Raw genomic sequence first — 26,039 nt, forward strand, 5'->3', positions numbered from 1 at the left:
GCTTAAAATTTATAAGGTTTAAAGAAGCAAACGTTATCCTGCTGCATAACATCTTAAAATTAAATGTGCATTAAACGTTTGATGGAGCATTGAGAGAAGTAACGGTCTGCTTGTTCAGTACTGTCAAAACCCAGAGCATGAGATATTAATGGAGTTTTAGTGTTTATTGATTGTGCAGTGGTCATACTGTCTTAATGTGAGTTAAACATTGTAAAACACCACTAATTTTTTTCGTCAGATGTTACTAAAGGAATACGAAGAACTTTGACCATGAGATATAATTTAAAAAAAAGGACCTACAGATTCTGGCTTATGGCAAAGAGAGACACAAAATGCTGGAAGAACTCAATAGGTCAGCATGCATCTCCTGGAGAAAGTCAATAGGTGACGTTCCGGGTCGAGACCCTTCTTCAGACTCAAAAAATTCAAATTAGGAAGGGCGGCACTGTGGCACAGCGCCAGAGACCTGAGTTTGATCATGACTACAGGTGTTGTCTGTACAGAGTTTGAAAGTTCTCCCAGTGACCTGCGTGGGTTTTCTGCGGGTGCTCCGGTTTCCTCCAACATTCCAAAGACGTGCAAGTTTGTAGGTTCATTGGCTTCTGTAAATTGGCCTGAGGAGTGTAGGATAGAACTAGTGCAAAGGCTGAAGGGCCGGTTTCCACACTGTATCTCGAAACTAAACTCTACTAAAGGTCCTGACCTGAAACGTCAAGGGTCCATTTCAACCATGGGATGTTTCCAATGAGATGCTGAGTAGTTTAAGATGAGCGGAGAAATAATTAATAGGAACCCGATGGGTAACATTTTCACGCAATGGGTGGTGGGTATATGGAACGAGCTGCCGGAGGAGGTAGTTGAGGCAGTGTTGATGGGACATGCTGGTCGGAATGGGCAAGTTGAACTGAAGGGGCTGTTACCACGCTGTAAGACTCTGTCTCTATGAATGTTTCAGTGTGGTTTGTGTCTGTGGATTAGGCCTTATATATGGAAATGCTGAAACCTTCCTTTTATTAACAGCCCTTAATATTAATATTTTATTAATATCTTTATCAATAGCCTCCGCACAATATCCAGTCCATTGTCGTTGTCCTCGACTGTGTAAACCTGCAAGTTGGAAGTGTCATCAAACACGAAGTGCGGATCATAATCAAAGACCGGAATGACAATTCCCCATCTTTCCAGCGATCGCGATACCATGTGGAAATCAATGAGGTAGGTGCTCATATGAGGATAACCAATTACACAGAGTGTTATTTCCAAAGGCGCCTCAGGATTATTTTAATATGGTTAATATTTGTCAGAATGTACATCAACGCTTTGGTTTAGTTCCGAGATACAGCGCCCTTCGGCGCACCGAATCCGTGCCGAACAGCGATCCCCGTACGCTGGCACTATCCGACACACACTAGGGATAATTCTACAGGTGCACGGTAGAGAGCATTCTGACTGGTTGCATCGTGGCCTGGTTCGGCAACTTGAACGTCCAGGGGCGAAAAAGACTACAAAAAGTTGTGACCACTGCCCAGTCCATCACCGGCTTTGACCTCCCCACCGTCGAAGGGATCTATCGTAGTCGCTGCCTCAAAAAGGCAGCCACCATCATCAAGGATCCACAACATCCCGGCCACACACTTATCTCACCACTGCCATCAGGAAGAAGGTACAGGAGCCTGAAGACTGTAATGTCCAGGTTCAGGAACAACTACTTCCCCACAGCCATCAGGCTATTAAACACAACAAATAAGCTATGAGTTCTGAACTGCAAAAGACTATATTATTATTTGTTATTTGCACTATATTTGTTATTTATTGAACTTTTTCTTTTTTTCCCCTGTCATATACAATATTTACATATTCACATACTCTGTTGTGCTACAGCAAGTAAGAATTTCATTGTCCCGTCCGGGACATCTATATCTATCTATATCTATCTATCTTCTATCTATCTATATATATATAAAACTCAAATCCGTCCGTCCGCCTACAGTACGGATCCCTTCCTGCCTTTCGATTCGTGCCCGATACTCGCAGATGTCCAATCGGAATGGCCGATGCTCGCAGATGTCCAATCGGAATGGATTCATTTGCATGTACGGCTACCGGCTGCATTTCTTCCTTTGATTCATTGCCACGCCCAATCCAGACGCTCAATCTCCGAGATATTTTCCATTTCGGTAGAGATTTCGCTTTTCTTTCTAAGTATCCGCTCCTCATTTCATTTCGTCGTGTTCAAGTACATGTTTTTAATCAAATCCTTCTCCCCCCCCCCACCCACCCCCAAGTATTTCGAAAATAAACAGGCTTCTCCATTTACATGTCAGCTTCCAACACACTTCGAAACAAAGTTGCAAGAGAGGAACACTGAACTTTTCACTGCTGCAGCAGGCAGGGGAGGACTGCAATCTTACATTTGGGAACGGGCTCAGTTCCAATGGAGGAGACGGGTGCATGGTGGAATATTGGGTTGGGGGATCACACCATTGGGGGAGCAGACCCAACGGGTCTGCACTTGGTCTAGTATATCAATAAAACTCTGGGGCTATCCGTCCGGCTGCCGCCCGGATCCCTTTCTGCCTTTTGATTCGTGCCCGATACTCACAGATGTCCAATCGGAATGGGCGATGCTCGCAGATGTCCAATCGGAATGGATTCATTTGCATGTACGGCTGCCGGCTGCATTTCTTCCTTTGATTCATTGCCACGCCCAATCCAGACACTCAATCTCCGAGATCTTTTCCATTTCGGTAGAGATTTCGCTTTTCTTTCTAAGTATCCGCTCCTCATTACATTTCGTCGTGTTGAAGTACACGTTTTTTAATCAAATCCTTCTTCCCCCCCCCCCCCCCCCCCCCCACCCCAAGTATTTCAAAAATAAACTGGCTTCTCCATTTACATGTCATCTTCCAACACACTTCGAAACAAAGTTGCAAGACAGGAACACTCTGAACTTTTCACTGCTGCAGCAGGCAGGAGAGGTGCCATTGGATTTATTTTTTAAATCCACTGCTGAGGGAGGCAGGGGAGTGCTGGAATCTTACTTTTGAGAACGGCTTCAGTTCCATTGGAGGAGACGGGTGCATGGTGGAATATTGGGTTGGGGGATCACACCACTGGGGGAGCAGACCCAATGCACTTGGTCTAGTATGACAATAAAACACTCTTGACTCCTGACTCTTGATAATTTACAATTATACCAAGCCAATTAACCTACAAACCTGCACGTCTTTGGAGTGTGGGAGGAAACCAGAGCTCCCGGAGAAAACCCACGCAGGTCACGGGGAGAACGTACAAACTCCCTACAGACAGCACCAGTAGTCAGGATCAAACCCAGGTCTTTATTTATTTCAGGATGGTGCTCGATGAAGGAGTTTGCAATTATAGTTTAAAAAGCATGATGATTAAGACTAATTAACTATGTTCACTGATATATTTTGTGAATAAATATATTATCCTTGAACATTCAGAAATAACTCAGCTCAGTCCTAAGGGTACTGAAGATACCTCTCCCATGTCGGAAATGATTATTGAAAGCAAACAAACAGAATAGATGAATTACACAAAATGCTGGAGTAACTCATTGGGCCAGACAGGCAGTAACCCTGGAGAACATGGATCGGTGACGTTGCCTATCCATGTTTTCCAGGGATGTTGTCTGACCCACTGTTACTCCAGCATTTTGCATCTTTCCTTGGTAAACCAGCATTTGCTGCTCCTTGTTTCTACAGTATAGATTCATTAATGTTTTTTTTATTTTGAGAACAAAACCTTACTCCAAAAATATCAAATGGGTTTTGTTTCATAATGGTGTTAAAGACCCATAAACAGATCCAATCCGTCTAAATCTGGGGTGGCACAGTGGCATAGTGGTAGATCTGCTGCCAGAGACCTAGGGTCAATCCTGATTACAGGTCTGTACGGAGTTTGCACCATCTCCCCGTGACCGTGAGTTTTCTCCGGGTGCTCCGACTTCCTCCCACACTCCAAAGACGTGCAGGTTTGTAGGTTTATTGGCTTTGGTAAAATTGTAAATTATCCCTAGTGTGTAGGATAGTGCGAGTCTACGGGGCGATCGTTGGTCGGCACGGGTACGGTGGGCCGAAGGGCCTGTTTCCGCACAGTATCTCCAAAGTAGAGTCACAGAGCTAAATGTCCAAACTTCCCCAGCTGACGTGAGGCTCAGCTGCAGATCATAGATTCCATCGTGAATGTGCTTTAGGCATTTTTGCTGGTGTTTCGTGAATGGTCATTTCAATTTCAGCAGAAATATGGATCAGCTGCAGGTTTAGGATATTTACACTTAATGCAAAGTTCTGTTGCTATTCTGAATATATGTGTTATCATTCATAAAATCTTATAATTCATCAAATAAATGACATTGGGTATGCTCCGTGACAGTAAATTCTAGCCGAACTATGTCATCTTTGAAATATAGTCTTATAAACCTAGAACAAATATTTGAAGTGCAGGTCCACCATCGATTTTCCAGCATCTGGAGGTGTGTGTGTGTGTGTGTGTGTCCCCCCCCCCGATATTGAAACAAAATCCCCCCTCCCAGAAGTCCCTCCCGAAAATGTGGCGCCTCGGCTGATCTCAAACTCATTGGGAATTCCACAGCCAATCCGCGGGTCGAATTTGCCACCAGCGTCTGGGGCTCTGGAACTCCAGCCTGGATGGAGGTGACTTCCATGGCCGACATCTTGGACGACCACTGTTGGTCTGGCAAAGCTGATAATCTGGAAAGGCTCTGGAACCAAGGGTGCCGGAGAATCGGCAGAGGACCTGCACCAATGTACCAGTACTGCCCAAATGTACCAAAACCTCAGGACAATTCGGAATCTGATAGCAAAGGTGGTGATTATGTTGAGTTAATTGCCACAGAAGGCTGTGGCGGTCAAGTCAGTGGATATTTGTAAGGCAGAGATACTGTAGATAATGTAGATTCTTGATTAGTATGGGTGTCAGGGGTTATGGGGAGAAGGCAGGAGAATGGGGTTAGGAGGGAGAGATATGTCAGCGATGATTGAATGGCGGAGTTGACGATGGGTCAAATGTCCTGATTCTAATCCTTTTCCCTATGACCAACCATTTTCTGATAAGATTTGAAAAATGACAAATTTTCTTAAAGCGATATAAAGTCTACAGTCGTTTCGTTGCCAAACAAAAGTGAAGGTGCATTTTTACTCTAAAAATTAAATGGCTTTGTCCTTGTTAGTTGCCGATGAAATCTTGACTTGTTTTATAATTTGCGGTCTATCCATCTGTATCTCAGCCAGAGCACTTGTGTCATCCCCGAAACTCACCCCTTTCTCCTGCTGACCCATCGGAACGCAATAACTAACCTGATCGCCCGGTGGTTCAGCACTTCATCTCCCCATTCCGAATCCGACCTTTCTGCCTGGGCCTCCTCCATGGCCAGAGTGAGGGCCACTGTAAATTGGAGGAGCAGCACCTCATATTTCGCTTGGGCAGTTTACATCCCTGCGGTATGAACATTGACTTCTCTAATTTCAGATAGTCCCTACTTTCTCCTCCCCTTCCCAGCTCTCCCTAAGCCCACTGGCTCCTCCTCTTCCTTTCTTCTTCCTGCCCCCCCCTCACATCAGTCTGAAGAAGGGTTTCGACCTGAAACGTTGCCTATTTCCTTCGCTCCATAGTTGCTGCCTCACCTGCTGAGTTTCTCCGGCATTTTTGTCTACCTTCGATTTTCCAGCATCTGCAGTTCCTTCTTAAACAAACCCATCACTTCCTCTGTTGCATGCATGTCCACTCTTTCCTTGTCATTGTCACCTTGTACTGTCATTAATTTCTTCCTAAAACACTTTTCTTCTTGCTCAATAGCAATAGATAGGGAGTCAAGCAGTCACACGTCATGGAATCAGGCCCTTTGGCCCAACTTGCACACACTGACCAACATGTCCCATCTACAGGATCGGAGAGGCACTGCCCCGTTGAGTTACTCCAGCATTTTGTGTCTGTCTTCGGTGTAAACCAGCATCTGCAATTCCTTCCAACACATGTCCCATCTACATTAGTCCCACCTACTAGTGTTTGGGCCATATCCCTCTAAACCTGTCCTATCCACGTACCTGTCTAAATATTCCTTAAACATTGCGATAGCACCTGCACTTGGGATACTTTACTTGGTAGTCAAATTTGTTTCACAATGCGGATTACCTGTCCTAAATTGTGTTATCTTGTACACAGTCTGTCTGAAATATGTCCGCCTGTCAATTTCCTCCCCATTTGCTGGCTGACCCGCTGAGTTCCCCCAGCAATCTACACAGTATTCCAGCTTCTGCAATTTCTCCATAATCTCCATAATCTCATTTTTACTTATCTCTTGAATGCATTCACTTTTTATACTATTGCAAAGGATGGAGAAACTATATGAAAAGTCATCTGGGAAATGTTCCATCAGTTTAAGCGTCAGGAGTTTGTTTAATCCTGGGAAGTATCGCAGTCAAGTCCAGTGCCTGCACTTACAGTGCATCTTGCACCAATTTTAGTTTAGTTTAGTTTAGAGATACAGCGCGGAAACAGCGCATTCGGCCCACCGAGTTCGTGCCAGCCAGCGATCACCCCCGTACCCTCGCACTACTCTACACACTCTAGGGATCATTTACAATCTTTACCAAAGCCAAATTAACCTACAAACCTGCACGTCTTTTGGAGTGTGGGAGGAAACAGGAGCACCAGGAGAAAAACCCACATGGATCACGTGGAGAACATGCAAACTCCATACAGACAGCACCCAAGGTCAGGATCGACCCCCGGTCTCTGCCGCTGTAAGGCAGCAACTCTTCTGCATTGCCACCGTGCCGCCCATCTCTTCATAAAGTCATAAGGAATAGGAGTAGAATTAGGCCATTCGGCCCATCAAGTCTACTCAGCCATTGAATCAAGGCTAATCTATCTCGCCCTCCTAACCCCATTCTTCTCCCTTCTCCCCAAAGCATTCCAGGTGCTCCTGTTTCATCCTACACTCCACAGGCGTGCAGGTTTGGAGGTTGATTGACATAACCTTAAATACATTTGCTTTTTATGACGTTGCAAGGATAGAAAAATGATACAAAACGTCATCTGGGAAGTTGTTCATTGGATTAAATGTCAGGAGTTTATTTAATCCTAGGAAGTATCGCAGTCAAGCCCAGTGTCTGCACTTAATTACTCCATACCCTCAGTACATGTTCCACTAGTTATTAATGAGCAACATTCAAGTCAACTTTATTTGTCACATACACATACAAGATGTGCAGTGAAATGAAAGTGGCAATGCCTGCGGATTGTGCAAAACAACAGAACAGAATAGAACAGAATCAGTATTTATATGTTAGAAAATAATTGTTTTCAAGAGACACAACAGTAAATTAGTCCCTGGTGAGATAAGAGTTTACAGTCCTGATGGCCTGTGGGAAGAAACTCCGTCTCTTCCTCTCTGTTTTCACAGCATGACAGCTGAGGCGTTTGCCTGACCGTAGCAGCTGGAACAGTCCATTGCTGGGGTGGTAGGGGTCCCCCATAATGTTGCTGGCTCTGGATCTGCACCTACTGGTGTATAGGTTCTGCAGGGGGGGGCGAGTGTAGTTCCCATAGTGAGTTCGGCCAAACGCACTACTCTCTGCAGAGCCTTCCTGTCCTGGGCAGAGCTGTTCCCAAACCAGTTTGTGATAATGCCAGACAAGATGCCTTCTACAGCCCTAGAGTAGAAGCACTGAAGGATCCTCAGAGAGATTCTGAACTTCCTCAGCTGCCTGAGGTAAAGGCACTGCCTTGCCTTACTCACCAGTGCAGCAGTGTGTGTTGTCCATGTCAGATCCTCTGTGTATTTAAGGCAGCTCATCCTAACCACAGTAGTCCCATTTATCTCCAGTGGCGTTTACGTCCTCAGATGTTGTACCCTTCCAAAGTCCACAATCAGCTCCTTAGATGTTGTGACATTCAAGAGGAGGCTGTTCTCCTGACACCAGAGTGCACAGGTCAGCCACCTCCTCCAGGTAGGCCTTCTCATCGTTATCGGAGACCAGGCCCACCATCACAGTGTCATCAGCAAACTTGATGATGGACTTGGAGCTGAACCTGGCCACACAGTCATGGCGTTTACGGGTGTCAGTAGGGGGCTTGTACCCTTCCAAAGTCCTGTGTTCAATCAGCTCCTTAGATGTATGTCATGACATTCTAAGAGGAGGCTGTTCTCCTGACCCACGCACACAGAGTGCACATTTTCAGCCATTCTCAACCTCCAGGTAGGCCTTCTCATCGTTATCGGAGACCAGGCCCACCACCACAGTGTCATCAGAAAACTTGATGATGGACTTGGAGCTGAACCTGGCCACACAGTCATGTGTGTACAGGGAGTACAGTAGTGGGCTAAGGACACAACCCTGGGGCCTGGCGGTGAGAAAGTCCAGGACCCACGCACACAGGGGAGTGTTAAGCCCCATTTTCAGCAGATTCTCAACCAGCCTGGTGGGGGCTATAATATTGAAAGTTGAACTGAAGTCAATGGACAGCATCCTCACATAGCCCCCATTCTGGCTGTCAAGGTGAGAGAGAGCGGTGTGCAGAACCTGGGAGACCGCATCATCCGTGGAACTGTTCAGACGGTATGCGAACTGTAGCAGGTCCATGTTGCGAGGGAGAAAGGGGCAGATGTGGTTCTTGATCAGACTGTCGAAGCATTTCATGACTACTGAGGTGAAGGCCACCAGACGGTAGTCATTCAAGCAGGTTGGAGAGGCATTCCTTGGCATTGGAACAATGGTGGATGTTTTGAAGCAGACAGGGACCACGGACTTGGCCAGGGAGAGGTAAATCAAGCTGAGTACCTCAAGACTTTGGTACTCACCCAGATATATAATCTGGACCTACAGCTTTCCTCGTGTTCACACGCATCAGAGCCCTCCTCACGTCGTGCTCGGTCACCGAGAATATGTATCCATCCCCAGGGGTGGACCTTTCTCCAGCCTCGATTGCCAGCGCACTTGCGTTGTTGATTTTTGACGGTGAGCTAGGGGTGATGTTGCCCGTCTCGAATCGTGCATAGAAGGAGTTCAGGTCATCAGCTCGGGAGGTGCCAGCACTTCCGGTTGAGGGGGGGGGGCTACTCCGGTAGTTAGTTATAGTCCGTAGCCCCTGCCAAAGGCGCCTGGTGTCATTCAGGAGTGGAGTTCGAGCTGATTTTCGTTTCCCACCTAAATAATTGAGGCTATCATTATAAACGCAGCTAGGCCTAGTTGGCCCGATGGATGAGAAAGCCAACTCTCTCAGCCAAATCAGAAGGTCATAAAGTCATAAGGAATAAGAGTAGAATTAGGCCATTCGGCCCATCGAGTCTACTCCGCCATTCAATCATGGCTGATCTATCTCTCCCTCCTAACCCCCTTCTCCTGCCTTCTCCCCATAAGCTCTGACACCCATTCTAATCACGAATCTATCTATCTCTGACTTGGTCTCTACAGTCTTCTGTGGCAAAGAATTCCACAGATTCACCACCCTCTGACTAAAGAAATCTCTCCTCATCACCTACCGAAAAGAACGTCCTTTAATTCTGAGGCTATGACCTCTGGTCTGAGACTCTCCCACTAGTGGAAACATCCTCTCCACATCCATTCAATCCAATCCTTTCACTATTCTGTATGTATGGAACCATGAAGCAATGGAGAACGAAACGAAAAGTTCATGTGCAATAATGGAAAAGTAAACAGATTCTTTTGTCTGCATGTATTATTGTGAGGTAATATTCATTTTGTGCTCTATTTGCTTGCATTTGTTGAACAGGCATATTTTTATTGCCCTGTGCATTACCTGTCCTTTTTTATTTTGTGCAGATTAACCAGTCCTTAGTATGATTATCTTGAGTGTGTTCCAGTCAGCTGCTGCTCTTCAATTAGACTAAAGAGGCCTGTCCCACTGTGGTGACCTAATCTGCGAGTTTAGAAGAGTTTGCCCTCGACTCAAACTCGCAGCATTGTCGACACGTGGTCCTAGGAGGTCCTATGACCCCAACATGCGGTAACTCTCCTTCATGCTCGAGGGAAGTTCCCACATACTCGCAGTCAGTTTGGTCGAGGAAGATTTTTCAGCATGCTGAAAAAAATTTCCGCGAGTAAAAATTGGTCGGCATGGTTCCTTTGAACTCGTAGTGCAGTGGAGTGGGGTCGCTATGTAGTTACAGGCAGTCGAGGGCAGCTGTAGTCAATCTCCTTTGCTGACCGGGCATTTTAATGGGCCCATTGGAGTTTTCAGGACCAAGGAAAACAGACCGGTAATTTAAAATGCCCGTTAAACTTTATAAAAAATTGTCTGTCGGTGCTCTCAATTACAAAATTCTTAAGGGCTTGGACAGGCTAGATGCAGGAAGATTGTTCCCGATGTTAGGGAAGTCCAGGACAAGGGGTCACAGCTTAAGGATAAGGGGGAAATCCTTTAAAACCGAGTTGAGAAGAACTTTTTTCACACAGAGCGTGCTGAATCTCTGGAACTCTCTGCCACCCGGGATACTGAGTCGGGTGGTGATCAGCCATGATCATATTGAATGGCGGTGCAGGCTCGAAGGGCCAAATGGCCTACTCCTGCACCTAATTTCTATGTTTCTATGTTTCCATGTCTGGCTTCTTAAAAGTGTCTGCACTCCTTCTCCCCCCCACCCCCCCCTTCTCTCCCTTTTTCTCTCCCCTTCTCTCACCCACCCCCCCCCCCACCCGCTCTCTAAAGGACATCGTAACTGTGCAGCCGTCTTTTATCTTCCTGTTCATCGCGGGGGTGTGAATTTCAGACAGCGCTCCCCCGCTTTACCCTGGCCCCCGCCTTTGCGATGTGTGTGTGTGTGTGTGTGTGTGTGTGTGTGTGTGTGTGTGTGTTTTTTTTGCGGTGGTTCGGTCGATCCAGCTCGTGTTTGTCGCTGACGGTCGTCCAGCTCAAGTGTGGCGAGTGCCCTCGAGCTTGAAGGTGGAAGACAGTCGCTGAAAGGTTGCATCAGTGGGACAGGCCCTTAACACTTAAGCATATGTAGAGGAATGGTGGTGGCGATTGGTGTACTTGTTGGTTTACCCGCAGCAGTAATCAGTTGCAAATATCCAGTAATGCCTGTGCTCTCACGCTGATCTGGCAATTTATTTTAAAATTCACTTTGTTTTCTTTCTACCATAGGAAGGGAGTATTAACATAGAAACATAGAAATCAGGTGCAGGATTAGGCCGTTCGGCCCTTCGAGCCAGTACCGCCATTCAATATGATCATGGCTGATCTTCCATTAGCAGTACCCCATTCCAGCTTTCTCCCCATATCCCTTGATTCCGTTAGCCCGAAGTGCTAAATCTGTACTGGAATTGATGGAATGGAATACTTTATTGTCACATGTGACGAGACACAGTGAAATTCTTTGCTTGCATGCCTAATGTACACAAATTCACTCTCTCTTGAAAGCATCCAGACAATTGGCCTCCACTGCCTTCTGTGAATAGTGTTGGACTGGAGATAGACACAAAAAGCTCGAGTGACTCAGCGAGACAGGCAGCATCGCTGGAGAGATGACAGGGGTTATGGGGAGAAGGCAGGAGAATGGGGTCAGGAGGGAGAGATAGATCAGCATTGATTAGATGGTGGAGTAGACTTGATGGGCCGATATTTCAGTGGCACAAAGTGTAGGCAATACTATTTCATAAAAGTTGCCCGACTCACTCTGTCAAAGCCAATGGAAGTTTGATTCAGTCATCTTGAGTTGGATTTAACTTATTTATTACAACACAGACGGAGGTAATCTGGAAACCCATTAAAGAGCACTCCCTTTCATTATTCATAACACACTAATGCCATCATGATAGTTGTCAAACCATATCCATGGCCTCTCTGAAACAAATAGTGACAGAAAGCTCAGGATGTGTGCGTCCCTGTTAGAGTGAAGGGCAAAGCAGGCAAACGTAAGGAAGCTTGGCTGATGAGGGAAATTGAGATGTTAGTCTCTACATATTGGAGAGTATTCTGAGGGATAGGTTATACAGGCATTTGTGTGGACAAGGACTGATTAGAGATAGTCAGGATGGTTTTTGTACGTGGGAGGTCGTGTCTCACAAATCAGATTGATTTTTTGGAAGACGTGACCAAAATGGTTGATGAGGGCAGAGCTGTAGATGTTGTGTACATGGACTGTGTAAGGCATTTGACAAGGTTCCGCATGGTAGGCTGCTCTGGAAGGTTAGATCACATGGAATCCAAGGAGAGTTAGCTGAATGGATAGCAAATTGGCCAGTGTGGGCGAGTCGGGTCGAAGGGCCTGTTTCCCCACTGTATCACTCTATGACTCTAATGATAAGGGGGGGAAAAAAAAGATTACAGTTGAAAGTGCTGCATAACTGAATAAAATATAATATAAACCATGATAGGAAGACACAGCGGCACGGTGGCGCAGCTGTAGTGTTGCAGCGGCGGAGATCCAGGTTGAATCCCGACTACGGGTGCTGTCTGTATTGAGTTTGTACGTTCTCCCTGTGCCCGCGTGGGTTTTCTCCGGGTGCTCTGGTTTCCTCCCACATTCCTCTTCGGTTTCCTCTCACACTTCGGAGCAGTACAGATTTGCAGGTTAATTAGCTTGATATAAATGTAAAATTGTCTCAAGTGTGTGTGTAGGATAGTGTTAATGTGCGGGGATCGCTGGGAGGTGCGGATTCAGTGGGCCGAAGGGCCTGTTTCCACGTTGTATCTCTACACTAAACTAAATTAAACCTACTGAGCCCGCGCCGACTGGCAAGCACCCTACAGACTAGCACCATCCTACACACTAGGGGCAATTTACAATTTACCAAAGCCAATTAACCTGAATGAATAAGTTTATTGGCCAAGTATGTACATATACAAGGAACTTGCCTTGGTGCTCCGCTCGCAAGTAACAGCACGACATACAGTGACAATTAAGAATGACACATAAAACTTTAAACATTAATAATAAAACATTACAGTTTAAACATGTGATTGAAATAAAACACCAGAGCAAAAGGAGGCTACAGGTTATTGAGTAGAGCTACTACTCATGGAAAAAAAGCTGTTTTTAAGTCTGGCTGTGGCAGCTTTGACAGTCCGTAGTCGCCTTCCAGAGGGAAATGATTCAAAGAGTTTGTGGCCCGGGTGAGAGGGGTCAGAGACGATCTTACCCGCTCGCTTCCTGGCCCTTGCAGTGTGTACAGTTCATCAATGGAGGGAAGGTTGCAGCCAATAACCTTCTCAGCTGACAGGACGATTCGCTGCAGCCTCCGGATGTCGTGCTTGGTGGCTGAGCCAAACCACCAAGGTTAGGGTTAGGGTTACGATTAGGGTTAGGGTTAGAGTTTCCTCCCACACTCCAAAGGAGCACAGGTTTGTATAAATTGTCCCGAGCATGTGTGAGATAGTGTGCAGGCAGGGTCCACAAATGGGGGGGCGTCGGGGAAAGTGGGTTGGGGTTGGAGAATGGGAGAAGGGAGGGAGAGTGGGACAAGGGGATGTGAGGGGAGGGGGGCAGTGGAGAAGGGGGAGAAGAATGGAGTGGGGAGAAGGGAAGGAAGAAGAGGGGGAAGGGAAGAAGGGGGGGGGGGAGAGGGGAGGGGAGAGGGGGGGGGGGGGGAGGGGAGGGGAGAAGTGTGTGGGGGCGGTGGAGAAGGAGGGATGCGGACAGGAGGGGGGGGAGGAGGCAGGTGGAGGGGAGAGGGAAGTTCAGTCTACACTTACGGAATCCATCCCTGTGAAAAGTTAGAGACGGTGATTGGATTTGGAAGCAGACCAGTACATCTGTAAATAAAACTGAACGACTCAGACATCTTTTTATTCGCACAATTGATTTTATTGTATTAATGTTAATATATTAATGTTTAAAATCCATGCATTGAAGGAAGAATATTTTGCAGCCCATCTGTGGTCCATAACCCTAACCGGGTGTCACTCGCAGGACAGCATACGTCAGCGTGTGACAGGGCGCACAACATGATGAGACACCCAAATGTCCCCCCAGGATTTTGAACATTCCAAAATCCTGGGGTGACAGGGAGGCACTGCGCGTCACTACGTGCCTCACCACGCGTCACGCTGTGTCATGACCCAACCACGACGCGCCAACCTCTTTGCAGGCTGTAGCCTAAAATGTTGCCAAAGTGGGACTGGCCCTTGACTTGCTTAATCAAAGGCATGCTGATTCCTCATTGATTCAAAACCAAATGATTGTTAGGTGACATCTGCTTAATGCTTGCCAAAGCCCATCAAAAGCTTCAGGTAAACCTTTCCATCTGTTCCTGCGATGATACGGAGACTTGCAAATATATCGGCAATTAGCTCACAAATCAAAGAACCATATAACGTCATTTGGACAGTGTTCGGGTGAGTGGTGAAGTATAAAAAAAAAAATTATATTGTCTCCTGTTGACCTGTTTTAGAAAATAAGCTAGGCATTATTGTTAATTCCAAGGGGGAAAAAAAATGTTGAACTTAACTACATACATCTATATTTCCCACGCGTCTGTGGAAAATGTTAATTGCCGCTTTGAAGAAATCCAAAATCCGTAATCAAAATGAGATGATGAAAAGTTCACTTAATAATATAAAAAAAGCCACGCAAAAAAAAAGTGAAGGAATTACCGTGTTTAAATTTATTATAAAATTAGCAGCTTTTTTTCTCATGGGCATGGTATGACATTTAATGTGAAGAAGGTATCCTGCATTAGTTGTTGAATTTAATGGAACAATTGGTATCAGGAGTAGGGAAGAGTAAGTCAGGGAATCTGTGCCAATGAAAAGCTGTTGCCGTGGGTGCTGACCAGAAATGAGACACGGCAACTCTGAATCTGATCATGCTCATCTGTTATCATCTGTCATCCCGGCTACAGCACTGTTTTTTTTTTGTGTCAGCGTGTTCAAATGTAATGTGTGCTTGCTCTACGATGAACGAGCACAATTTCTGCAGCAAATTCCAAGTGTAACTCTCGGCTGACCATGCAGAGACAGGGTCTACATTAGTAAAACATTTCTTGAAGGTTTATTTACTCGACGTATTACTTACAACCGCAGTTCAGCAGTGTCACGTATCACTCTGCTCTCGCCGACGATTTATTTAGTCACAGCAAGGCCCAAGGGCAGTTCTCCAGTTGTGATCGGGAATTTATCCTCGTGAACTTTTATATCTTTGAGATACCGGGCGGAAACAAGTCTCTCAGCCCGTGCCGACCAGCGATCCACATTCACTACCACTATTCCACACACACTCGGGACAATTTCTTTTTTTTGTCATTGAAGCCAATTAACCTACAAGCAGGTATGTCTTTGGAAACAAAGAAAATAGGTGCAGGATTGGCCATTCGGCCCTTCGAGCAAGCACTGCCATTCAATATGATCTTGGCTGATCATCCAAAATTAGTACCCATTCCTACTTTTTCCCCATATCCCCTGATTCCGTTAACCCTAAGAGCTATATCCCAGATTCAATTTAATTGTCATTGTCAGTGTACAGTACAGAGACAACGAAATGCATTTAGCATCGCCCTTGAAGAGCGACATAGCAAACGATTTGAATAAAAAAAATAGTAAGTGTCCGGGGGGGGGGGGGTGGTGATTGTCAGTCACCAAGGTACGTTGTTGAGTAGAGTGACAGCCGCCGGAAAGAAGCTGTTCCTCGACCTGCTGGTTCGGCAACGGAGAGACCTGTAGCGCCTCCCGGATGGTAGGAGGGTAAACAGTCCATGGTTGGGGTGAGAGCAGTCCTTGGCGATGCTGAGCGCCCTCCGCAGACAGCGCTTGCTTTGGACAGACTCAATGGAGGGGAGCGTGGAACCGGTGATGCGTTGGGCAATTTTCACCACCCTCTGCAATGCCTTCCGGTCGGAGACAGAGCAGTTGCCATACCATACTGTGATGCAGTTGGTAAGGATGCTCTCGATGGTGCAGCGGTAGAAGTTCACCAGGATCTGAGGAGACAGATGGACCTTCTTCAGTCTCCTCAGGAAGAAGAGACGCTGATGAGCCTTCTTCTAACTCTCTCTTGAAAACATCCAGTGAATTGGCCTCCACTGCCTTCTGTGGCGGAGAATTCCACAGATTCACAACTCTCTGGCTGAAAAAGTGTTTCCTCATCTCGGTCTTGTCTAAATGTTCCCTAAACGTTTCATTGGTAAACTGTGCTTCACGGGACAGTGTCCTACATAAATAAATGAAAGTTACTCCATATTCTTCCAGCTGCAATGCAGCTACCCAGGCCAAATTCACAGATTCACAACTCTCTGGGTGAAAAAGTATTTTCTCATCTCAGTCCTAAATGGCCTACCCTTTATTCTTAATCTGTGACCCCCTGGTTCTGGACTCCCCCAACATCGGGAACATGTTTCCTCTTTGTAGTCTCTTTGGAGTGTGGGAGCAAACTGGAAGAGCACCCGCGGAAAAACCCACGTGGTCGCGGGGAGAACGTACAAACTCTGTACAGACAGGACCCGTAGTCAGGATCAAACCCAGGTCTGTGATGCTGTCAGGAAACAACTCTACTGCTTTACAGCGAGCGCAAGTTCTGCACCAAATTTCAAATGTAATTCTCGGCTGACCATGCAGAGACAGGGTCTACATTAGCAAAACATTTTTTGAATGTTTATTTACTCAACGTATTACATACAACCGCAGTTCAGCAGTGTCACATATCATACCGCTCACACCGACAATTTTCTTTGTCTCAGTGAGGCAGTTCTCTAGTTGTGATCGGGATTTTGATCATCTTACACTTTTTCTGCGCGCTAAAATATACTAAACTATTACGGCCAATCTTTTTTCATCAGTGCCACTGTCTCCTGCACTAAACCCATTTTTATTCATTCGCTTGATATCTAAAAATCCATCCATCAATACCTATCTTGAATTTAAACAATAATTGACTCTCCACAGCCCTTTAAGCTGGTGAATTCTAAACATTGACAAACCTCTGGGTATAAAATAATTCTAATTTCTGTGATGAATGACGTCAGCGTACACGTTTGTCAGTTAGTTGTAGGTGAATTGGCTTCTGTAAATTGTCCCTAGTGTGTAGAACTTGTGTATGTGGTCGGCACAGAATCAGTGGGCCCAATGGTCTGTCTCTGTGCTGTCTCTCTAAACTAAACTCTACAACTCAAAAGAGGATATTTGGGAGTAAACCCTGAAACTAAAGAATGGTTTGAGTGTGGAACCTTCTCCTCATTACCTCTGACACCCAACATATACTGGTGGTGGGGGGGAAATACAAATCTGAAAAATCTGGACAGTGCAGGAAAAACTTGTCAGTTCAGGCTGCATCTGTGGAAGAACTGGAACTAAACTTTCTCTAGGAGAGGCTGAAACTCCCTTGGTCTTAAGGAGTAGGTGCAGTTGAAGTTAATTCAGCCCCAGACAATTGGACAAAGCTGTTGCTCCTCTGGCTATGACCTCAGCTGGCCGGAGCCATGTCCAAAGTGCCGGAATTTTCCGGAAGGCAAGCAAAGTCCGTGGCGCTGTTCTTCAACTCCTCCAGGCCTATCTGTTGTGACAGGGATGGGAGCCGTCCTTAGGGACAACTTGTGGTTACAATGGGTAGAACACAGAGAATAACTCCGATAGGCGAGTCTAAATTTTTTAATAGGGTCACTTATCTCTTGGTCTGTTTTTGTCTCAGAATACCAGAACGTGTCATATTTTTGGCACTTTTAGCTAAGTTTAGAGATACAGCGTGGAATCAGGCCCTTCGGCTCACCGAGTCCACGCCGGCCTGTGATCACCCTGTACATTAGTTCTTTCCTACAAACTAGGAACCATTTGCTATTCGTAGTGAAGCCAGTTAACCTACAAGCCTGTACCTCTTTGGAGTGTGGGTGGAAACCGGAGAACCCACGCGCTCGCGCGGAGAATGTGCAAACTCCGTACCGACAGCAGCCATATTCGAGACTGCTTGATTGATATCCTGCCCCCACCCTGTACATTCACTCTTCACCACATGTGTAGATTGTACCATCCACAAATGCACTGTAGTTGTTCACCCAGGAAACATCAACGACACTTTCCAACTCACACCCTCTACTATAAAGAAGGACGAGAACAGTAGGCACGCGGGAACAGACCCTGCTTCAATCCTGCCAATGGGTGCTGTCTATATGGAGTCTGCACCTTCTCCCTGTGACCGCGTGGGTTTTCTGATATGATATGCCATTTATTGTCACTATACATGTACAATGAAATTAAAAGCTGCTCGTACTCAGTGCATACATATAATATAGTACAGAAAACAAAAACAGAAGGGAGAAGGAGGGGGGGGGGGATAGGTGCACAATTCTGCGGCGCTATATACATATATACAGATGGAAGTCCGGGTGTTGGGCTGTGAAGTCAGTGCATGTGTGAATTTGAATTAAGAGTAGTTATAATTTTCGGAAAACAACTATTCCTGAGTCTGTTTGTACTGGATTTGATGCACCTATAGCGCCTTCCAGAGGGCAGCAGGTCAACAGTCCAAACGCAGGATGGGTGCTGTCTTTGATGATATTCTTTGCCCTGCTAAGGCAGCGGGAGGTGTAGATATCCATCAGGGAGGGGAGAGGGCAACCAATGATCTTCTGTGCTGTCCTAGTTACCCTCTGAAGCCTCTCCCTGTCTGCCATGGTGCAACTGCCATACCATGCTGTAATGCAGTTCTCCGGGTGTTCCAGCTTCCCCCTGCACTCCAAAGACGCACAGGGTTTGTTGGTTCATTGGCTTCTGTAAATTGTCCCTAGAGCAATGATCACTGGTCGGCACGGACTCGGTGGGCCGAAGGGCCTGCTTCCATGTTGTATCTCTGAAGTCCATTGAAAAATAAAATAAATTTGCAGAAAATCGCACGAATTCATAACAAACTTTTTTTGTGGTTGATTGAGCTGCACGCCTCTCCGACATATAAGCCCTCGATGATTTGAGTGGTGTTTTAATGCTCGACAAATGCATTTACAACCCTCACGGCCTTTAGTTAGTTTTCAGTTTGTGAAAGAGAGAGAGCATCATGAAATGCTGTGAAACGGTTAAAAAAAAATCTCGTGAGAGCGACATTGGGCATGAATGCATGTGAAGATACTGTCAGTCGATGACCCTGATCCACTGGAGTCTGTCCTCAGTCAGCTGCCATCAACTTAAATGATGACAGACATTATCCTTCATCTGAGCAACTAATCCTAGCCAAATGCTCGCTCGGAGGTCTCAGGTTCTCACTGGCTTTTTTTAATGGCTCAATTTCTGAACAAAACTAACTCCCCGAAGAAGCATTTACCTCTGAGTAACGTTGCACTGATGGACAAATTCTTCTGTCCCCTGAATAGATCTTAAATTATAGTGAAGATAGACACAAAATGCTGGAGTAATTCAGTGGAACAGGCAGTATCACTAGATAGAAGGAATGGGTGAAGATTTGGGTCGAGACCCTTCTTCAGACTGATGCCAGGGTAGAGGGAGGTATGTAGATAAGGATGTGTAAGGTGTGAAAACAGGACAAAGGGGATTGGGATCAAGGAAAATGGTGAGTAGATCATTGTTAGCGGGGGGGAAGGTAACACCAAAGCAAATGGAGATATAATGTAGTTGGAGACTGTAAGACTGGTCGGAGAACTGACAATGGATAATTATAGTTGCAGGCAACATCTTTGGAGAACGTGGATACAGACGTTTCAGGTCCAGACCCTGCTTCAGATACATTCTCCAGAGATGTTGCCTGTCCTGCTGAGTTGCTCCAGCGCTTCTGTCTTTTTTTGCAGCCCAGCGTCTGCGGTTACTTGTGTCTCTTCTTCAAATAAACGGTCGTTGTCTTTGCAGCTTCTCATGTTTTTATCCCAAAGATTATAAATTAGCACCCAGGTTTAGTTGGCATGATCATTTACTGCAGTTTAGGTTTAGGAGTAAACCATTCAGTTTTGAAGCCAAAGTTAGACGCAAAGTTCTGGAGTAACTCAGATATAGCATGGAAACAGGCCCTTCGGCCCACCAAATCCACGCCTTAAGTAGTACAGATGTCAGAAGTTATGGTGGAGAATGGGATTAGGAGGGAGACATAGATCGGCCTTGATTGGATGGCGGAGTAGACTTAATGGGCTACCACTATCACTTATGACCCAAGAGTCTGTTTCTGTGCTATATGATTTTATGATTTGATTATCTTTTGCATTTGATGTTTCCAGCTATCATCTACCATTCCAGATGAGCCCAAAAGATTCCATGAAACTTTTTGAAGGAAATCAGGGAATGACCCCAATGTTATGCTCAACATTTATCTGTCATAGAAACATAGAAAATAGGGGCAGGAGTAGGCCATTCGGCCCTTTGGGCCAGCACCGCAATTCAATATGATCATGGCTGATCATCCAGAATCAGTATCCCCATTCCTGCTTTCTCCCCATATCCCTTGATTCCATTAGCCTTAAGAGCTTTGTCTAACTCTCTTGAATATATCCAGTGAATTGGCCTCCACTGCCTTCTGTGGCAGAGAATTCCACAGATTGACAGCTCTCTGGCTGAAAAAGTGTTTCCTCATCTCGGTCTTGTCTAAATGTTCCTTAAACATTTCGTTGGTGAACTGTGCTTCACGGGAAAGTGTCCTACATAAATAAATGAAAGTTACTCCATATTCTTCCAGTTGCAATGCAGCTACCCAGGCCAAATTCTGCCTCTTAAGCGTGGCGCAGATGGTAGAGCTGCTGCCTCATGACGCCAAAGACCCAGGTTCGATCCTGACCTCGGATGTTGTCTCCCTCCTAACCTTCTTCAGACGAAGAAGGGTCTCGAACCGAAACGTCACCCATTCCTTATCTCCAGAGATGCTGCCTGTCCCGCTGAGTTACTCCTGCATTCTTGTGTCTATCTTTGGGTTAAACCAACATCTGCAGTTCCTTCCTCCACATTTTGTCTGCTGATTACCCATTTGTGCAGGGAAGGTGTAAAAGGAATTAAAGGCTAATTGATCGGCATGTGCGAGAGAATAAGTTGCAGGCTTACAGGGATATAACGAAAAGGGGGAGTGAGACTGATTTTATTGTCCTGATGGCAGCGAGAAGATGCAATGGTCCCAAATGCCCTCCGCCTGTGTTGTTATAAGTGAGTATGTTTATGGAAATAGCTTTTAAAAGATGCTGAAATACATATTTCCCTTGCCGCCCTGTAGTTCCAGTTTGAATGATTTGGATTTGCCATTTGAAGCTTGATGAGCTTGGTAAAAGTAATCATTCCTTATAATCATAATCATAATGCTTTTATAGGCACCATTATATGATTTAATTTTGAAACCTACCTTTGTGTACATTGTCGTATAATTTCAATGTGTGAAAACTAACACGGTCCCCTAATGAATAGACATAGAGTCATGGTCGGCTTCATTGCTTTTCTTTCAACTTCTTTAAGGCAGCAATATCACGAGGGTTCTGCATTTGATCCAGCGGCGCTCTGTTTAATCAATAAGCATTCTTACACAGCTTATCTGAGAGATACGGAGCGGAAACATGCCCTTCAACCCACCGAGTCCGCGCCGACCAGCGATCCCCGTGCATCAACACTGTCCGACACTCTAGGGGGCAGTTTACTTTTTATACCAAGCCAATTAACATACAAACCAGTACATCTTTGGAGTGTGGGAGGAAACCGAAGATCTCGGAGAAAACACGGGAGAACGTACAAACTCCGTACAGACAGCACTCGCAGTCAGGATTGAACCCGGGTCTCTGACAGGCAGCAACTCTTTCTTTCTTTTTAAAATCTTTTTATTCGTTTTTTTAATCAAAAACAAAAGCAAAACAACAACAAAAAATAATGAAAAACTCTACCGCTGCGCTCATCGGTACTGTCCTTGCTGTCGAATTTTCTTACCGTTGCTCTGGGAGCAAGAGGGACAAGTTGGGATTTGTCCCAAAAAACGGGCACACAGTGCTGGGGTAACTCAGCTGAAGTCTGAAGAAGAGCCCCAACACAAAACGTTGCCTATCCGTGGTCTCCAGAGATGTTGCCTGAGCCACTGAGTTACTCCAGCACTTTTTGCGCCCTTTAGAGACAAGTTGGATCCGTGCCCTCACCTTCCACTGAGTCGCCAGCTATGAGCACATCAGCATGGCTCGGTACCTCACAATCCCTATCTCAACATGTTTAGGATGCAGAAAGGCCTTGATATCTGCTGCAGCTCCATCCCCATGCTCAGCGCTGCCAAAGCTGTCAGTACAGTTCAACTGATTCACAGACATTAAAGTCATTTATAAATCAAAAATGCAATGTTAATAATTTCACATTATTTGACGGAATTTTTGACTATTTAAAAAAAATATTAAAAACACACATGCCTGATTAAAAACAATTAAATAATTCATAGAATGATTACAACGTAATGGGTCTTGTAGAGCACCTCAATATATCAAATACTCTGAAGGTAGACACAGAAAGCTGGAGTAACTCAGCGGGACAGGCATCATCTCTGGAAAGAAGGAATGCGTGACCTTTCGGGTCGAGAGGCTTCTCCACACTCCCATCTTCCTTCCCATTTTGTTCCCATTTCCTCACATGGCCAACAGTTTCTTCCCATTGACTTCGATGGGGCGGCTGTGCAGGTTTAAACCTGGCAAAGGGGATATTTCATCCAAGGGCAGATTTCCAGCCTGAATCCTGAGGTCTCTGGAAAGTTTTTCATTCTCCGGGGGACTGCATGGGCCCCAGAGCAGAAGTTGCGACCAGTGACTTACCCCCTGTACCTGTGTTGAACCTGGGAGAGTTATGGCTAAGTCCATTAGAAGACCTGTGACCTGGTCAGAAGATCTGCCCCAAGAGCCTCCGATGGCGTTGACTGCTTCCGAACGCCGGGAATAATTCGGAAAATGTCACTACCGTTTTAACATCTTGGCAGCGAGTCGGACATGGGGTGACATCTTTTCTTAAATATTTGTAAGGCAGCAACTCTACTGCTAGTGCCTGTGACATAAGAGCAGATTATTTTGCTCCAAAGATGCTGCCTTGACCCACTGAGTTACTCCAGCATTTTGTGTTTATCTCCGGCAAGCGGTGCAGTTTGATGCTACTATTCAAAGCGTGGACTCTGTATCTAGGGCGGCACGGTGGCGCAGCGGTAGAGTTGCTGCCTTACAGCACCAAGGAACCGGGTTCGATCGTGACTATGGGTGCTGTCTGTACGGGGTTTGTACGTTTTCCCTGTGACCGCATATGTGTTCTCCGGGAAGTACGTCTTTCTTCCAAAGACGTACAGGCTTGGTTGGCTTGGTATCATTGTAAATTGTCCCAAATGTGTGGAGGATAGTGCCAGTGTGTGCGGGTCGCTGGTTGGCGTGGCCAAAGGGCCTGTTTCCGCGCTGTATCCCTGAACTAAACTAAACTAAACTAGGCCACTTGTGGCTCAAACTCTGCGCTGCAGCACACTCAGCCAGCACACGTGACCTTTGCTCAGCCAATACTTCTCCCTGTACATCTGACAGGGCTTGCTATGTGTCTCCGAGCTTAATCCAAGTGCTGCCTCCGATTTATAATCTGCACTGTTGGTATTAGATTTGTACTCACAGACCGGCTTCTGCCACTTGTGTCATTGAGACAGGGGCTTACTGAGAACTGCTGCCTGATGGCTTGTTTGACCTGTTGTTTGCTGGGCTAGAGGAAATGATTAATTGTTAAAACAACCATTTTCAGCCGCACTCTCATTGCCCTCTCGTACTGAGCGCAAGCTTTTGAGTCTCAGCCACCAACCTGTCCCAGCTACACTAGTCCTACCTGCCTCCATTTGGTCCATATCCCTTCGAAACTTTCGAACCTTTCCTATCCAAAGTTGGGATAGTCCCAGTCTCATCTACCTCCTCTGGCAGCTTGTTCCATACACACACCACCATTTGTAGGACAGTGTTTAGAATTGAAAGCATATAGTGCTTTCTACATCCAGAACCATCCAGAACCAGGGGCCACATTTTAAGAATAAGGAGTAAGCCATTTAGAGCGGAGACAGGGAAACACTTTTTCTCACAGAGAGTGGTGAGGCTGCTGAATTCTCTGCCTCAGAGGGCGGTGAAGGCAGGTTCTCTGGATGCTTTCAAGAGAGAGCTAGATAGGGCTCTTAAAAATAGCGGAGTCAGGGGATATGGGGAGAAGGCAGGAACGGGGTACTGATTGGGGATGATCAGCCATGATCACATTCAATCGCAGCGGTGCTGGCTCATAGGGCCGAATGGTCTACTCCTGCAGTTGTTGTCTATTGTCCAAGATGGCGGCGCTGCCTTAGCAGCTGCGGCTCGCCTGCAGACCGTTTGTTTTTTTCTTTTTTTTGTTTGTTCTTTTGTCCTGTTTTAGTTAATTTTTGGTTTTATTTTATTATGTTGTGTATGGGTGTGGGGGGAACGTGTTTTTGGTCTCTTCCTTCGGGGGGGATGCGACTTCTCTTGTCGTATCCCCCGTGTCCGTCTCCGTCTGCGCCGAGGCCTAATGGCGGAGCTGGGGCAGCGTTCCAGCGGCAACATCGGAGTTGTGGCGTTCCAGCGGCAGCGGCAGCGGCGACCCGGCAGCGGAGCTGTGGCGTTCCGGCGGCAGCGACGACCTGACCTCGGAGGATCGCCACGCAGCACGGTGGACGACAGCGTCGGGAGCTCACAGGTCGGAGCAGAGGGAGAACAAGGAGGGAAGAGACAAGAACGTTAAGATTTTTGCCTTCCATCACAGTGAGGAGGTGTTTGGTGAACTCACTGTGGTGGATGTTAAATTTGTGTTTATTGGGTGTTTTTGTCATTTTTATTATATGTATGACTGCAGGCAACGAACTTTTGTTCAGACCGAAAGGTCTGAATGACAATAAAGGCTACTTTACTTTACTTTACTTTACTATAGTGCGACTGAAAAAGTCAGGGAGAAATCGGGTTCATGTCATAGGAGGAGAATTAGGCCATTCGGCCCGTCAAGTCTAATCCGCCATTCAATTATGGCTGATCTATCTTTCTCTCCGAAACCCATTCTCCTGTCTTTTCCCCACAATCCCTGACACCACTACTAATCAAGAATCTGTCAACCTCTGACTTAAAAATATCCATTGGCCTGGCCTTCACAGCCATCAGTGGCAATTAATTCCACAGATTCACCACCTTCCGACTAAAGAAATTCCTCCTCATTTCCCTTCTAAACTTACATCACTTTTATTTTGAGGCTATGGCCTCTGGTCTTCGACTCCTCCACAAGTGGAAACATCCTCTCCACATCCACTCTATCCAGGCCTTTTACTATTCGGTAGGTTTTAATGAGGTCCCCTCATCCTTCTAAACTCCAGTGAGTACAGGATCAATGCCATTACCATCCTCTGACTAAAGAGGTTGAATGTCAGATTTGAGACTTGATGACGATAATAACAAATAATTTTACAAGAATTATTCCAGGAATGAGTGGGTTAGCCTATGATGAGTGTTTGAGAGAGTTGCGGTGGTTGAGGGTAGAACCTCATTGAAACACAGAATGATGAAAGGCACAGATAGAGTGGATGTGGATAGGATGTTTCCACTGGTGGGTGAGTCTAGGACTTAAAGGGCACTTTTTTTGAAAGGAGGTGAGGAAGAACTTCTTTAGTCAGAGGGTATGAATCTGTGGGACTCATTGCCACAGAGGGCTGTGGAGGCCAAGTCAGTGGATATTTTTATGGCAGAGATAGAGAAATTCTTGATTAGAATGGGAGAAGGCAGGAAAATGGGGTTAGGAAGCAGAGATCAGCCATGATTGAATGGCAGGATAGACTCGATGGGCCGAACGGCCTAATTCAACTTCTATAAATTGTGAATGTGAATAATGATGATGATACTTTATTGTCACATGTACCTATGTATCAAGGTACAGTGAAATCATTTGTTTTGCATAGAATCCAGTAAAATCTTACTATAGACAAGCACAGTCATAGATAAGGAGAAAAATGCAACAATTGTAGTCATCACTCAGTTAGGCATCATGTTCGGCACAAACATGGTGGGCTGAAGGGCCCGTTCCTGTGGTGTACTGTTCTATGTGCAAGAAAGAACTGCAGATGCTGGTTTAAATCGAAGATAGACTCAAAATGCTGGAGTTACTCA

The 26,039-nt window shown here is 45.9% G+C and overlaps 1 protein-coding gene across 1 annotated transcript in view; it reads left to right on the forward strand.

The window, feature by feature from the left end:
• pcdh15b (protocadherin-related 15b) overlaps positions 1 to 26,039 on the forward strand; it is a 1,024,406-nt gene that overhangs the window by 635,609 nt on the left and 362,758 nt on the right. Inside the window, 1 exon segment of the mRNA XM_055647246.1 lies at positions 1,060 to 1,215. Coding sequence (XP_055503221.1) covers positions 1,060 to 1,215 — 156 coding nt within the window.

Source organism: Leucoraja erinacea, chromosome 15 (assembly GCF_028641065.1).
Source record: "Leucoraja erinacea ecotype New England chromosome 15, Leri_hhj_1, whole genome shotgun sequence".
Lineage (NCBI taxonomy): Eukaryota > Metazoa > Chordata > Chondrichthyes > Rajiformes > Rajidae > Leucoraja > Leucoraja erinaceus.